The following is a 17482-nucleotide window of genomic DNA, read 5'->3' on the forward strand; positions in this document are numbered from 1 at the left end:
ATATTATATGTCAAAATGCTAGTTATAAACTACTAAAACAGCTTTTCACAGACAGTATTATGAATTGAGCATTTCAAGTGAAAACTGCGAAGTGTCACCACTGTAGAACTGAAGAAAACCTTTTAAAATCATAAAAGGAGAAACACAGAAATGAGTATTTCTCTTACCAGTGGTCTGAGTTCTGGATGCGTCAGGATATATCCATTATTTGTGATTGCAAAGGCATAGCCATGAATCCCCAACTGTAAGAAGCGAGAAAGAAACCTTCATTAGCTTGCTCCCTGGTGAATTCACAAAGCAGAAAGCAGCCCGACATTTAGTAATTTACAGCTTAAACTTGGCATTCATAACCCTTATCAGCACAATATTTCATTAAAATGAATGCAAGGCACTGATCCTTGACATTTGGTGGAAATGAAGACCTGTCACAGGATAAGCTCAGCAAATAGCACAATTTAAAATGTCACAGACCCATGTTGGCATCCAAAGACCTCACTTTGATTTATTTAAAACAAAAACAATTATAATTTTTAAAAAGCAAGTGGCTAATGTTTCTGGAGACCCTATGTCCAAGTGAACAGAATTTTGTCAACCTGGGTGTCTTCTCTCTACCTGAGATAAAGCAAGAGGGGCCTCCTTCTGATGCACCCTAGGGTCCCAACAATTCCACACCCACAAGGCCATCTCAAGTATGCATTCTCCTAGGCAGTCATTTTCCATAATTCTTCAAGGAGAAAAGTGTCCCCAACAGTCTATACAGGACCTTGCCAAACCCTTTTACATCCTTTCGTCTTTAAATTGTGAGACTGCCAAGCTTTTCCATGCATGCTTCCATCGACACAAAGCCTGGGTAATTTTCTATGCAGAGCCTCACTTAATTTATGTTTTCTGACTAAATAGGACTATGGGAAATAGTTTGAGAGCAATGAAATGTTTTATTAGCTTTAAAAAGTATGTAATCAAATTTAACACTGCACTTATTTAAATAATAATCCCAGCTTTTTGACAATATTTCTATTACACAGTTGACTGCATCCATTGGCTACAATAAATTTACCTACAAATCATTCATGTATTAAAATGGCCTCTGGCATAAAACCCATACTGATCTCTCTCTCTAAAGAAAGAAAATGTAACCCACTTTTGCCGGAACAGTGAAAGGGGAGAAGAAAAAAAAAGTCCTTCTTTCCAATCAGTTATCTCATAGTCCTGAGCCCTCACTGTTATTTTCTTTAAAATCCTCTGCTGCTCGCATTCTTGAATATGATACCATTAAATGATCCAGACAACAGAGTTTACAAACCAAGAATGACCCTGTCTGCTTGTTAGCTTAACGTCAAGGTGATGAGAAATTAACTTCAGAGAATTTAACACCGGCAATTGAAAGTTTTCCTTGCATTACAAAAAGCAAATATGCATGTAGTAGTCAAGGGCAACAGACATTTTCTTCTGGAGTTACCTTGCACAGCAAGTCTTATTAAGATTCTACTTGATTCTAATGATAAAAGTATATTTCATTATGCTGTGAAAGATAAACCAGAGATTTCCTATCCTTTGAGATGTATATCATCTCTTTTCATCTTGTCTCTTGGAAAAATGTCAGACACAGTCAACACTGCATTAATTACCTTTATTATGTCCCTGTTTAATACAGACTGAAGGGGTCAAAATGGACTCAGAGAGTTTGACTTTTTCCATTAAAGGCAAAGATGGTCTTTGGTTGGAAATTCAAACTCACGATGAGACCAAACAAATAATATTTTACAGTCAACTAATATATTCAGTGCCTTCTAATGTGCATTCCTTCACTTCTTGGTTTGCCTGTAGGAAGCAATACTCAAAAGAAAGTAAAACTCCGTGCATATGCCCCCTCCAAGCCCTCTACTTTTCTTGTGTAGCACTTATCAAAGTGATAGTCAATTATTTGTGAGGTTGACTATAAGTAATCAAGGTATCAGTCAAAGCCTTTGATTATTTAAAGCCTATCTCCCTGCCAGAATATAAGTTCTGTGACAGCCAAGGTCATACCATGCAGTTATGGGGGGATGGCTAGGATGAAGGGAAGAGGGGTAAAGAAAGGATGAAGCAGAAAAGGAGGAAGAAGGGAAGTAACAGAAACTGAATTGAGTGCAGATCCTACAAAAGCATCCTAAACTCTCTGCTTCCTCCCTGGGATGCAGAGACTGAGATGACCTTCCCACCCAATGTCCTTCATTCACTCTTTAGCTGCCATCTTGCTTCCTTGCTGCTCACTCACATTTCACTCTACCAGAACCTGCCTCTGTCATGCCCCCCTGCCCACCAAAATGCCACCAGAACTCCTTTCTTTACAGTTGTCAGTGGCCTCCTAATTGCCAAACCACATAGAATGTACCCTCTTTTCCTGGTTATATAAGCCTACTGCCCTCTCCTCCTTGACACTCTAATCCCTCAGTTTCCAGGCCCCACACTCCTGGATTCCCTCCCTTTCATAGGATCCTCATCCTCTACTCACCCTGGAAGCAGTAACTTTCTGTCCCCAGTGCTCCTTGTCTGCTTTAGCTCTTTCTCCTCCAACATGATTCATCAACCACTTGGATGCTGTTGACCCTCTTGCCTCAGTGGAAGACCCCAGGATTCAAGTGTGTGTCTTTGCCTGGACGTCACACAGGTGCCCCTGCCTCTCCCAGTCCCACGTGGCAGCCCCTTCCCTTAGTGCTGCCCTCCCTGAACTTCTCTCTCAACTGGTGGCACCACCAATCACCCACCCAAGTCTCAAGTTAGAAACTAAAGAACCACCCTTAGACTCCTTTCTCTCCTTCATCCCCAACTTGTTGACCTAAGTAATCACTAAATTTCTCTCCAGAAATCATTCAGATTCAACTTTGCTTCCCCACCTTAGCATCCATGTAGATTTAATATAACAGATTTCCACAATAGTCCTACCTGCTCTTCCTGCCTCAAAGCTTGGCCCCAACAAAGTTATCCTTCAGATTAATCAAAGCCAAAGGTAACTCTGATTCTGTTGCTCTCCTTTGTAAAATCCACTAAAGACCTCTTTCATGTGTAGAAAGTGAAAGTGAAAGTCTCTCAGTCGTGTCCGACTCTTTGCAACCCCATGGACTATACAGTCCATGAAATTCTCCAGGCCAGAATACTGGAGTGGGTAGCCTCTCCCTTCTCCAGGGGATCTTCCCAACTCAGGGATTGAACCCAGGTTTCCTGCATTGCAGGCAGATTCTTTACCAGCTGAGCCACAAGTGAAGCCCAAGAAAACTGGAGTGGGTAGCCTGTCCCTTCTCTAGCGGATCTTCCCGACCCAGGAATCAAACTGGGGTCTCCTGCATTGCAGGCATTTTCTTTACCAACTGAGCTAAGCTATCAGGGAAGCTCTCCTTCACTTTCATGTGTAAGATAGAATCTATGGGTCTATCCATCAGGTCTCCCTGGGGCCTGGCCCCTACCTACTTATCCAGTGCTTCCTTCTTCCACTCATTGCCTCTCAAGAGCTCATAACAGCAACAACAAATCCCCTGCAGCATTTTTCTCCCACTGAGACCTTTACTCAAGGAATGCAAGCTTCAAGAGCACTACTCCTTCCCATCTCTCCCAAGTTATGACCTCAGCCTCACGATCTTCTCCTATAACATGTCTCTCCTGTTGTGCCCTTCTTTCCATACCATGTCTCCATAAAACCCTGCAAATTTTTCCTTTATTACCTTCACCCTAATGCATGAAAATGCTACACTTACTTTTCTGCCTACTTCTCAACCCTAGCTGGTTGTCTTTCCTTCATCTGCCTTATTCTAAACACTCCCTCATTGGAATGGGCTCTCTGTGGGAAAGGAACCCTCTCACTCATCTTTTGACTGTTCCAGTCTCTGGCATGATGTCTGGCACATGGCAGGTGCTCCAGTTAAGGTCTGCATGTATTTAAGATAGTCATCACTTTACCCAAATATTACCTCATTCATCTTTAAAATTTGAGCTAGAGTAAATAATCGAACATAAGCTGAAAAGGAGAAGCTGATTTGCTATGGGTGGTACATAGTCAGTCCTCCTCAAGCCTATACCTGAGAAAGGCTTCCTGACATTCAGAAACTATCTGGTTAAAATCCTTCCCAAGAGAGCAGTGAGAAAATAACATCAGAATGTTTTGCTGGTTCGTTGACTGCAAGTGGATATAACCTAACATAGACGTAAGAAGAGAAACTTAGCAAATCTCACAACACATTCCCCATTCTGTGGATGAGTCTCTCAAAAAACCTAAAACTTGTAGACGGCAATGTCCAACATTTGTTTAGGGCCCCAAATCAATACACAGATGAAATCTCTAATTTTTGTTTCACCTGAAACAAAATAGAACTAGCCATCCTGTCCATTCTAACGTGCAGTCCCGTGCCGCAGTAAGAGAGCACGTGGGACACAGGCCTCTCGGCACTTGGGGCTGCCAAAGGGGCCCCATCCTGAAGCATGCTCTTCTGCAGGCCAGGAGCCTTGTGGTCCAAAAGCCTGGGGAAGGAGGTGCTTCCCTTCCAAGCGCAGAGAATCAGGACTAATGAAGTGAACCCAATTATAAAATGGCTTTTTACATTAACAGAGGCTGTGGTGTCTGGAAATTATTGCTGGGGTGTCTGGAATTCTTAATAAAAATTACAGGAAGTCTGATTGCTTGTGGGAAAATCTATGAAGCTAATGGAAAAGAAAGAATTCTATCAATATCTTCTGGGAAAACCACATGAGCCAAGAGCTGACTCATCTTTACAAGGTGTTAATCAAGAGAAAAAGGTGTGATCTGCACTCTGATCCCTGGAGCTCTCCTCTCCTAGATGAGAGAGCCCCATTCACCCATGGTTCACTCCAGCTACCATGTATACCTTTTCCCAAAGCTCTGGTGGGAACCAGAGGAAGGACGACTTAGATTAAGGTATGTCACACCTGGGCCTCTGGTTCCCAGACCCTTTTGGGAAAGCAGCTAATTTTCTGTAGCTGATCTTCTTCTGTCCCCTTATTACACTTTGTTTCCTTTATCGTTTACTTGCTGAGAGTTATAACGAGAAATAATAAGAAAGTTATTTCACGTATCTTCATCTAAAAATGGGGCCAAGTGGTACTTATTTCATGGAACTGTAACGAGGATTCAGTGGGAACAGTGAATATAAAGCACTTTTACCATGCTAAATACACAGTGAAAAGTGTATGAATGTCAATGAATGACTTATTGTATTATTTTAGCTACTAATCCTTTTTTTTTTGTATTTTAACTATTACTATTATTGTCCTTTATTGTTCCTTATGGCTCTAGGTTTCAGTTCAGTTCAGTCACTCAGTCGTGTCCGACTCTTTGCGACCCCATGGACTGCAGCACGCCAGGCCTCCCTGTCTATCACCAACTCCTGGAGCTTGCTCAAACTCATGTCCATTGAGTCAGTGATGCCATCCAACCATCTCATCCTATGTCGTCCTCTTCTCCTCCCGCCTTCAATCTTTCCCAGCATCAGGGTCTTTTCCAATGAGTCAGTTCTTCCCATCAGGTGGCCAAAGTATTGGAGTTTCAGCTTCAGCATCAGTCCTTCCAGTGAATATTCAGGACTGATTTCCTTTCGGATGGACTGGTTGGATCTCCTTGCAGTCCAAGGGACTCTCAAGAATCTTCTCCAACCCCACAGTTCAAAAGCATCAATTCTTTGGCACTCACCTTTCATTATGGTCCAACTCTCACATTCATATATGACTACTGGAAAAACCACGGCCTTGACTAGATGGACCTATGTTGGCAAAGTAATGTCTCTGCTTTTTAATATACTGTCTAGGTTGGTAATAGCTAAAAGCATGGACTGCTAGTTTGAGACTTGGCAAGATATTTAAATTTTCTGAGTCTCTTGTTTCTTTAGCCAAGGATAGCAGCGTCTACCTATTATTAAGTGAGATAATGCTATAAAGATCTTAGTACATTGTCTAGTAGAAGAAGCTTTGAGAAACAGATTCACAGGGTAATTTTTACCATTTCCTATATGTTCTGGGCTCCCCAGGTGGCTCAGTGGTAAAGAATCCACCTGCCAATGCAGGAGACGTGCATCCCAGGGTCAGGAAGATCCCCTGGAGGAGGAAATGGCAACCCACTCCAGTATTCTTGCCTGGAAAATCCCATGGACAGAGAAGCCTGGCGGGCTACAGTCCATGGGGTCACAGAGTGAGACACAACTGAGTGACAAAGCACACACACACCGACCTATATGTTCATCCTTTCTTATTTACTGGGCATGTATTAAATAGTGGCCCTGTATTTGGGCTTCTACATCATATATGATGCTAGAGGCTTAAGGGTGGTAAAGGTGGGATGCCCTTTCTTAAACAGTGAGCCACCAATTCTGGGCCTCTAAGTCTAAGGATTTCAATAAGAGTAAAGTCCACTATCTTTAGGGGCCTCAAACAGCTCCCTAACCCCCTGACTTTCCACCTCTGGGGAGCTAAACAGTTTTCAACATGTGCTTGTGTGAGTTTGGGTCAACCAGATGTCATATTACACTCTGGAACCTGAACTCCAAATGGAAAAGCCCTTTTGGTGAAAGAACCTGGCTGTCAGAGCTCCAGGGTGATAGCAGGAAGAAAGACTTTTTCAACTCAGTAAACCCAATCAGAAAATTTCTTTTGTTAATGAGGCTGCCTTTTGTAGCCTGGACACCTGATTTTAGCTTAGAGTTGATTTCCTTTTATTATGAAGGTAGCTTTCTAATTTGATCACCTAAATGGAATCAGCACATGGGAACAGACACGCCTTGCTTATTCAAAGAAGTTTGCTCTTCTAGGAGTGGATCAAATTCTGAGGACCAGCTAGGAAGCACTGGGAAGAACCTGACCTTATAGGTTCTCTGAGAAGCCTGGGCCAACAGGTAGAGGTGTGGCATGGGCTTATGCAAAGTGGTGACGTGCTGATGTCCACAGCTAAGGGAAGCCTGAGAAGGCAGGAGTTCACATCTTGAGTCTGAACAATCCCCTACGGATCTCACTCCTCAGCCCTCTATCTAATCTTCACATGACCTATTTTGCTTTCTTAGGAAAAACACCATACAGTGAAATGATTTCAGGTGGCATGTAGACCATGTATTTAAGCTTTACTACTCCACCCTCTCAACTATCCCCAGAATTCAAAACAAACTTACACTTCTCTTAGTGCCATAGGTTTAATGTAGCACTAGGAAAGGAATATTAATTTGTACCCCAGTACCTTTGAGGATAAAGGGAATATTTATTCAGTAGAAGCAGGGACCACTTTTATTTGTGCCTCATTGGGTTTCTGTTAAGAAGCAACAGATTTTAGGGGGTCCTCAGATTGGAGTGAGTCAAGACTGGCTTAGAAAATATTCAGAGATGTAAGACCTGTATAGTCCTGCAGACTTGTGTAGACTTCCACAGGCCCACACAAACGTGGGTGGGCACATGTAGACCTAATCAGATCTTCCTGGACTTTTATTATTCTACCAAAACAAAACAACACAGAACCCTCTAGAAAGAGTGGGCTTCCTTCAAGCTTTTCTTGTCACTATGGCAGGCTGTGAGATTATCTCGTGCATCTGGCTCTCGACTCTTAATTAAGCAATGCATTACCTTGTATTTGGGGATGGTCTTCAGAAGTTCTTTCACTGGGACGTCTGTGCCGACCACACCGAGAAGAATGCCTTTCGATCTCTATTGAAAAGAAACATTAAACAATAACAACAATAGAATGTTAATTTGGCGGAATAAATATAATCTCCTGAAAAGTCACATACCATAGGCACAGTCTGGCGCCTTCTTCAAACTGAGAGAAATTGAAGCTTAGTCCAGATTTGCAAAAGGTAACTTCCATTCCCCACCCAAAACATTCCTAGGCAAGAATGGCAGCTTCTCAGGCCAAATGTTGACTATTATAACCTTCAACACACACCCATACCAAGACACCCTAAGAACCATTGCCTTTTCTCTCCTGAAAACTAAGAATCTGAAGAAGCTAAGGAGTTTCAATCATCAATCAGCTTCTCTTACAGAAACTTTTTATAGGAAATACTTAGCATAACTATGTTCTCAATTTATACTGCCATCTGGTGCCCAGGAGAAAGAGACTAAATAGCCAGAGAAAGATGCGAAAACCCTAACATTTTTCCAGACAGTTGGAACCAAAGACTGAGGTAAAGGAATAGGCCTCCAGGGTTACAGGTCGCAAGGTCAACGTGATGTGCTATACTTTCTGATGTCAGAAAGGGCCTTCTAGAATAAGATACCCATTACTACTGTCCTGTCTACTGTTTCCCCTCAAGGCAACTGCCCCCAGAACCTCAGGCTGTGTTCCTATTTGGAAATAGGGTCTTTGTAGATGTACTTAATTAAGGATCTCAAAGTGAAATCATCCTAGATGTAGGATGGGGCCCGTATCCAACAATTTGTGTCTTTTTAAGAGGAAAGGACACAGAGATAAGCAGAGAAGAAGGCCATATGAAGACAGAGGCGGAGACTGGAATTATGTTGCCACAAAAACAAGGGGCCACTGGAAGAGGCAAGGAAGGAGTCTCCCCTACAATTGACTTCTTAATTTTGGACTTCTGGCCCCTAGAATTGTGAAAATACACTTCTATTGTAAGCCATCCCATCTGTGGCACTTCACTGTCACAGCCCTGGGGATCTAATTCAAGGCTGGGACCTATAAATGAGAGCAAGATCACCCCATCACAATCAAGGATTCTTTCTGGAGATTTCCTTCCTCTGGTCATTTAAACACTTGAATTTTGGAAAAGTGCTGCATACTGTAAAAAGATGCCTGCTTAAATTCCTCTCATCTACTCTTGAGTTCATGATTCTAACAGCAGGATTAAAAGTGAGGAAAAATTATACAACCTCCATCCTTAAATTAAATAAGTAAATAAAGGTCACCAGAGCTTGAGTCAGAGAGGGTCTGAGCTAGCATCAAGAAGGAAATCCAGTCACTGTACTCACAGTTTCATTCTGCTTACTAAACACAGGCATGGCGACCGTGGTCATCAGGACGGGGCCCTGATCATCAGCAAGCTGGATGGAGACAGAAAAGCCAGTTACCTGAGAATGGTCTGGAAAAAACAGTGCCAGAGGCCATACCTTTTCACTATCTCATCCCTTCCTGACCAGGAGCTGTTGGAAATGGACCAGTGTCCACTCAAGTCTTTATAGCATAGGTGGGAGGGCAATATTCCGCTACCTGGATGTGCTGATGAAGATCCTAGCCCCTCCTCATGGGCGGAGGAAACAATGTTAGCTATCATCAGTCACTCCAGCTGATCTGTTTATTGCATTCAGCCATTTGAGTTCAAATAAAGCCCTGTTTGGATCCTAGTGATTCATTTTATTTTATTACTACAGATTGATTTTATTGTTTTACTTTACAGACTTTTATGTTCAATATGTGCAATATTAATGCTTCTCCTTAATCTGGAAATTGAGGATCAGAAAGCATGAGCATAAGGGGTTTTACGAGTTGCCCCTGCTGCAAACAATGGAATCTGGAAGCATTTATTCTCTCCAAGGTAGCTGAGTCATGGCCCTTTTGAATCTCTACATATATCTGCATGCCAGTCCCAGATGGAAAACAAACAAAATGAAAAAATAACTTGATCATTTCATCTTTGAATCACTGGTAAGAAGCTGAACATTCTTCCTGGAAGAACAACCCTTGAAATTTGGCCCATAGTATGATTCTGTAACTCACTGAATTGCATACAAGTGCACTGAGACCCACCATCGTATCTGTCTTTCACAACAGTGTCAGCAGAAAGGTATAAACCCCTACTCTGCTCTGTGAGCAAATGGGGAAACTGAGTCTTGGATAACAGTAGGCTTTGGTCCAAGACAAACCTGGTTCTAGTTCTTAGCTTTGAATCTTTATCTAACCCTTCATGTTCTCATCTAAAATAACACCAACTATTCCTCAGCTTTGCTGCCATGAAGATAAAATGTGAAACTGCCCATCAAAGTACTTGGCATCTGCAAGTGCTCAAAGGATGCTAGTTTCCTTTCCCTGCCTTCAAGATCACATGGCTAGCAAGAGGCAGAGTCTCCAGTAAGATCAAGGCATGTGACACTGATGACAGGGACCAAAATGGGCCAATCAGTAGGAGAGGTTTACTTCCTGGTTTCACAGCCCATTCAAGCTTCAAATAAAGCCACCTGTGAATGAGAATCCACTAACTTCAGGCTAGAGTGTTTTCTGATGTTTGGGCACTTTTGCGTCGCTTTTAATTTCACAGAAAAGAAGGTGTTGTTCCCTCAGACTTCTTTGAAAAGACTATTAGAAGATTCTGAAATCTAGAGGGTCCTATGGACTGAGGTCCCCATGGACTGGCAGGCATCCTGAGACCAGGTCATTAAACTTGGTCAATATTTTACCAGTCTTCTTCGTCCAATAGGTTATTTGAGCAATAGGACAGCATTTCTTGTAATGTAGTATGCAGAACGGCAGCACCTTCAGCACCTGAGTGCCCTAAAAATGCATAATCCCAAACCTTCTGCAGATTCTCTGAATCTGAATCTTTATTTTAATAATTGGTATGCACATTAAAATTCAAGAAGCCTGTTAAAAGGCAATCCTCTCCACCATCAATAACGATGATAGTTGAAGAGAAACTAATATGAGTTGGGAAAACTCTTAACAGGGACAGAGAAAACCATGTTTTTATCAGTTTTACCTCTATGTCAAGATGGGCCTATTCCTCCATGACAAGCTAAACAATGCAAGAATCTCATGATCCCTCAAGGACTGGGAATTCATGATGTGATGGTAAATTTTATGTGGCAACCTGATTGGGCAATGGTGCCAGTCATTAGATCAAACAACAGCCTAGATGTTGTAAATGTATTTTTTAAATGTAATTAACACTTAAACTAGTTGACTTTAGAGATGGCCAAAATGATGGAGTAGGAAGACCCTGAAAGACCCTGAAATCACCTCCTCCCAAGGACACACCAAAATTACAACTACTTACAGAGCAATTATCTATGAGAACAACCTGAAGACTAGCAGAAAAGATTTTCCACAACTGGAGACATAAAGAAGGAACCACAATGTGATGGATAGGAGGGGCAGAGGTGTGGTAAGCTCAAGTCCCATACCTCCAAGTCAGCATTTACAAACAGGAGGAACACCATAATTGTAGAGGCACTCCCCAAGGAGCAAGCGATCTGAGCTCCAGGCTCCTCAGCCCAGGGGTCCTATACTGGGAAGCCAAGACCCCTGAACATATGGCTTTGAAAATCAGCAGGGCTTATCTTTAGAGGAGGCATAGAGTTATAGGACATGGGGACTCTGCTCTTAAAAAGCACTTGCAAAATCTCACACATTTCAATTCCCAGCACAGAGGCAGTAGTTTAAAGAAATCTAAGTCAGATGTCTTACTTATACTTGGAATCTAAAAAACAAAACAAACAAGCTAAAATAAAAACAAACTCACAGATACAGAACAAACAGATGACTGCCAGAGGGGAGAAGGTGGAGGGTGGGAGTAAAATAGGTGAAGGGGCTTAAGAGATACAAACCTCCAGTGATAGAACACAACATAAGGAATGTGGTCAGTAATATAATAATTTTGTACAGGGACAGATGGTTACTAGACATAGTGATGATCATTTCATAATGTTTGAAAATGTCAAATCACTATGTAGTACATCTGACACTAAGATAATATTATAGATCAACTATATTTCAATAAAAAATCAGTAGACTTTGATAAAGCAGATTACTCTCCATAGTCTGTGTGTGTTCTAGCCAATCAGTCAAGGCCTTAAGACAAAAGAAGTTTTCCCAAGGAAGAAGGAATCCTTCTTCCAGACTGTCTTCAGACCCAAAACTGTAAAACCCCATTCTGCTAGAATTTCCAGCCCGCCAACCTGCCCTACAGTGTTCAGATGTGTCAGCCCCCAACACGTATGTTAAGTGGCAACTGCCTAAAATCTCTCTCTCCCCCTCTCTCCTTGTGGATGTATACTTATCTTACATTTAAGGAAAAAACATACACATCTCTCATGGTTCTCTTTCTCTGGAGAATGCGGAGTAAGAAACATTTAATCTTGTAATCTATTATTTGGGGCAGCCTAATTTTGGTGTTAGTATAAACAAACTATATATAATATTAATAACCAAATAATATTAACTATGAGATAATGCTGACAATTACTGTTGCCAGGAACCAAGCCAACCAATATATAACAGTTTCTGGAACCATGGTTCCAATACCTTGCTAAATATACTTAAAGTATACTGTGGCCAACAATGGGGGCATGCAATGCCATTTGCAAAGGCAGAACCAAGCCACGATAAATAATTCACGATAAAGAATCAGAAATCTTCCCATATTCTGACTCCTTGATTAAACCTTAATGCTACAAAGAAAACTGATTTGAGCTGATCCATAACGCTGGGCAACTTCCACTCTGGAGCTCAGATCAAAATTTCAAGCAATGCCAATATGTATCATGGATGAAATAAAAACATAACTACTGACAATAATGAGAAATGAAGCTTTTTCCTGCAAACAGTAAAAATCAGTTATAAGTCACTGGTAATTGTCCTGGCCCAAATACAAGATCATGGGAAACTAACTTCTAAATATTAAGCCAGGATATAGTATCGACTTCATTCAGAAGCTAATTCCAAATATAATTACTGTCCGTTCAGTTCAGTCGCTCAGTCGTGTCCGACTTTTTGTGATCCTATGAATCACAGCACGCCAGGCCTCCCTGTCCATCACCAACTCCCGGAGTTTACCCAAACTCATGTCCATCGAGTTGGCGATGCCATCTAACCATTTCATCCTCTGTCGTTCCCTTCTCCTCTTGTCTTTAATCCTTCCCAGCATCAGTGTCTTTTCCAATGAGTCAACTCTTCCCATAAGATGGCCAAAATATTGGAGTTTCAGCTTCAACATCAGTCCTTCCAATGAACACCCAGGACTGATCTCCTTTAGGATGGACTGGTTGGATCTCCTTGCAGTCCAAGGGACTCTCAAGAGTCTTCTCCAATACCACAGTTCAAAAGCATCAATTCTTTGGCACTCAGCTTTCTTCACCGTCCAACTCTCACATCCATACATGACCACTGGAAAATCCATAGCCTTGACTAGACGGACCTTTGTTGGCAAAGTAATGTCTCTGTTTTTAAATATGCTATCTAGGTTGGTCATAACTTTCCTTCCAAGGAGTAAGCATCTTTTAATTTCATGGCTGCAATCACCATCTGCAGTGATTTTGGAGCCCCCCAAAATAAAGTCTGACACTGTTTCCGCTGTTTCCCCATCTATTTCCCATGAAGTGATGAGACCAGATGCCATGATCTTAGTTTTCTGAATGTTGAGCTTTAAGCCAACTTTTTCACTCTCCTCTTTTACTTTCATCAAGAGGCTGTTTAGTTCTTCTTCTCTTTCTGCCACAAGGGTGGTGTCATCTGCATATCTGAGGTTATTGATATTTCTCCCGGCAATCTTGATTCCAGTTTGTGCTCCTCCCAGCTCAGCGTTTCTCATGATGTACTCTGCATATAAGTTAAATAAGCAGGGTGACAATATACAGCCTTGACATACTCCTTTTCCTATTTGGAACCAGTCTGTTGTTCCATATCCAGTTCTAACTGTTGCTTCCTGACCTGCATACAGGTTTCTCAAGAGGCAGGTCAGGTGGTCTGGTATTCCCATCTCTTTCAGAATTTTCCAGTTTATTGTGATCCACACAGTCAAAGGCTTTGGCATAGTCAATAAAGCAGAAATAGATGTCTTTCTGGAACTCTCCTGCTTTTTTGATGATCCAGTGGATGTTGGCAATTTGATCTCTGGTTCCTTTCCCTTTTCTAAAACCAGCTTGAACATCTGGAAGTTCACGGTTCATGTATTGCTAAAGCCTGGCTTGGAGAATTTTGAGCATTACTTTACTAGCATGTGAGATGAGAGCAATTGTGTGGTAGTTTGAGCATTCTTTGGCATTGCTTTTCTTTGGGATTGGGATGAAAACTGACCTTTTCCAGTCCTGTGGCCACTGATGAGTTTTCCAGATTTGTTGGCATATTGAGTGCATCCCTTTCACAGCATCATCATGCAGGATTTGAAATGGCTCAACTTGAATTCCATCATCTCCACTAGCTTTGTTCATAGTGATGCTTTCTAAGGCCCACTTGACTTCGCATTCCAGGATGTCTGGCTCTGGGTGAGTGATCATACCATCGTGATTATCTGGGTCGTGAAGATCTTTTTTGTACAGTTCTTCTGTGTATTCTTGCCACCTCTTCTTAATATCTTCTGCTTCTGTTAGGTCCATACCATTTCTGCCCTTTTCCGAGCCCATCTTTGCATGAAATGTTCCCTTGGTATCTCTAATTTTCTTGAAGAGATCTCTAGTCTTTCCCATTCTGTTGTTTCCTCTACTTCTTTGCATTGATCGCTGAGGAAGGCTTTCTTATCTCTCCTTGCTCTTCTTTGGAACTCTGAATTCAGATGGTAATATCTTTCCTTTTCTCCTTTGCTTTTCGCTTCTCTTCTTTTCACAGCTATTTGTAAAGCCTCCTCAGACAGCCACTTTGCTTTTTTGCATTTCTTTTCCATGGGGATGGTCTTGATCCCTGTCTCCTGTACAATGTCACAAACCTCCGTCCATAGTTCATCAGGCACTCTGTCTATCAGATCTATTCCCTTAAATCTATTTCTCACTTCCACTGTATAATCATAAGTGTGGCCAAGAGGAGCTATCTCATGCCCAAGGTCAGGGGCTGCAGCCGAGAGCGCCACACTGTGACAGCGCAGGAGTGGCTGACAGGAGCTATCCCACGTCCGAGGTCAGGGGCGGCAGCCAAGAGGAGCTACCCCAAGTCCAAGGTCAGGGGCAGTAGCCAAGAGGAGCAACCCCACGTCCAAGGAGCAGCAGCTGCACGGGCGCAGGAGAGCCGAGAGGAGCTACTCCACGTTCAAGGGCAGAAGGGGCGACCGTGAGGAGATACCCCTCGTCCAAGGTAAGGAGCAGTGGTTGCGCTTTGCTGGAACAGCCATGAAGAGATTCCCCACGTCCAAGAGATTCCCCACTAAGACGGTAGGTATTGTGAGAGGGCATCAGAGGGCAGACACACTGAAGCCATAACCACAGAAAACTAGCCAATCTGATCACATGGGCCACAGCCTTGTCTAACTCAATGAAACTAAGCCATGCCGTGTGGGGCCACCCAAGACAGGTCATGGTGGAGAGGCCTGACAGTATGTGGTCCACTGGAGAAGGGAATGGCAAACCACTTCAGTATTCTTGCCTTGAGAACCTCATGAACAGTACGAAAAGGCAAAATGATAGGATACTGAAAGAGGAACTCCCCAGGTCGGTAGGTGCCCAATATGCTACTGGAGATCAGTGGAGAAATAACTCCAGAAAGAACGAAGGGACAGAGCCAAAGCAAAAACAATACCCAGTTGTGGATGTGACTGGTGATAGAAGCAAGGTGTGATGCTGTAAAGAGCAATATTGCATAGGAACCTGGAATGTTAGGTCCATGAATCAAGGCAAATTGGAAGTGGTCAAACAGGAGATGGCAAGAGTGAACGTTGACATTCTAGGAATCACCGAACTAAAACAGACTGGAATGGGTGAATTTAACTCAGATGACCATTATATCTACTGCTGTGGGTAGGAATCCCTTAGAAGAAATGGAGTAGTCATCATGGTCAACAAAAGAGTCCACAATACAGTACTTGGATGCAATCTCAAAAATGACAGAATGATCTCTCTTTGTTTCCAAGGCAAACTGTGCAATATCACTGTAATTCAAGCCTATGCCCCAACCAGTAATGCTGAAGAAGCTGAAGTTGAACAGTTCTATGAAGACATGAGAGACCTTTTAGAACTAACACCCGAAAAAGATGTCCTTTTCATTATAGAGGACTGGAATGAAAAAGTAGGAAGTCGAGAAACACCTGGCGTAACAGGCAAATTTGGCCTTGGAGTACAGAATGAAGCAGGGCAAAGGCTAATAGAGTTTTGCCAAGAGAACGCTCTGGTAATAGCAAACACCCTCTTCCAACAACACAAGAGAAGACTCTACACATGGACATCACCAGATGGTCAACACTGAAATCAGACTGATTATATTCTTTGCAGCCAAAGATGGAGAAGCTCTATACAGTCAGCAAAAACAAGACCGGGGGTGGACTGTGGCTCAGATCATGAACTCCTTATTGCCAAATTCAGACTTAAATTGAAGAAAGTAGGGAAAACCACTAGACCATTCAGGTATGACCTAAATCAAATCCCTTATGATTATACAGTGGACATGAGAAATAATTACTGTATCATTACTTAAAATTTTTTTAAACCCATAATATTGCATTTGTACAGAAACCATTCATTTTTAAGCAGCCACAAGTAAACAAAGGAAATGCAGTGGACTCAGTCTAGCCACTGCTATAAGCTCACATGTTCCTTTTTCAGGGACAGTTCTGGCTCAGATTTGCACTAGTTTGGCCAGAACCCTAACCTGTAGTTCTTCCGATGATACATCAACTCATCAGTATGGCCATGACGGCTGGCAGCACTCCGGAAATAACACCCACACAGCATGAAAATGCTCTTCGGCACCCACCAGCTCCATCTTTTCCACTCTCCAGTGGGTCTGGGTTCTGTGAACCTTAAACATTTCATGGAGAAGGAACATCAAATTGAAACTTAATTTGCACAGTAAGCACCTTTTGATTGAAAGGCATTCTATACTTCTGCCACAGGGAAAAGCAGCTTGTGGCAAAAGGCTTTTTTCTTAAGACCACCAGTCAAGAGTTAGGCAGCCAACCACAGCCAGACACCCTCTGTCCGCACACCACCTTCTTTTCTGTGGCTCCCTAACCTGTAATGGCCACTGAGGCAAGAGCACGGCTTATGATTCATAGACATGTCTTCCAAGGAAAATGCAGACATAAAGTCAACATTCATTTTCCTAAGTTAGGAATGGGAGAGGGGGGTCGCAACGGTCCATCTGGGCAAAAATCCCATTAACTGAAGTCCGAGTGTGAATCCCAAGATGAACTGCCATTCAGTTACACTTTCCCAGGCTTTGAACAGGCCCCTGAAATGCTTGGTTGTGGTATCAACTGTATAAAAATGTATATTATTCCATATCCTTCATTTCCTAAGCTACATAATGGAGACCGTTCTGGTATCAAAGGAAATGATGAATAATAACACCGAACATCTGGTTTATAAAAAACAAACTTGCTCAACAGATTGACTGCTTCCTGTCAGCTTCCCAAGTTAATCATGCATGTGGGCTCATATGAATATGCATTTGGATTCATGTGTGAGGTACATGAAGCGATGCCAGGCTTCTCCTCCTAACGCCTGATTAGTTTCCCACTAACAGCTCTAGGGTGCGGCCCAGATAGGATAACAGCAGCGGGTTTGTGGTCTACCAATTTTGCTGCAGGTCTAGTCATTATTATTCATCGATTCCCTTGATAAACATTCCTTGAGCATCAGCTATGTGCCAAGT

The 17482-nt window shown here is 42.4% G+C and overlaps 1 protein-coding gene across 2 annotated transcripts in view; it reads right to left on the reverse strand.

Moving 5' to 3' along the window:
* CACNA2D3 (calcium voltage-gated channel auxiliary subunit alpha2delta 3) overlaps positions 1–17482 on the reverse strand; it is an 871068-nt gene that overhangs the window by 211728 nt on the left and 641858 nt on the right. For both annotated transcript variants that reach the window (XM_081524872.1, XM_081524871.1), the window contains 3 exons: positions 8950–9021; positions 7588–7668; positions 168–242 (listed from right to left, as the gene is read on the reverse strand). In XM_081524872.1, the coding sequence (XP_081380998.1) occupies positions 168–242; positions 7588–7668; positions 8950–9021 (228 nt within the window). The remainder of the gene's footprint in view (positions 1–167; positions 243–7587; positions 7669–8949; positions 9022–17482) is intronic.

This window comes from Giraffa tippelskirchi, chromosome 9, assembly GCF_054371585.1.
Source record: "Giraffa tippelskirchi isolate mGirTip1 chromosome 9, T2T-mGirTip1v1.2.pri, whole genome shotgun sequence".
NCBI lineage: Eukaryota > Metazoa > Chordata > Mammalia > Artiodactyla > Giraffidae > Giraffa > Giraffa tippelskirchi.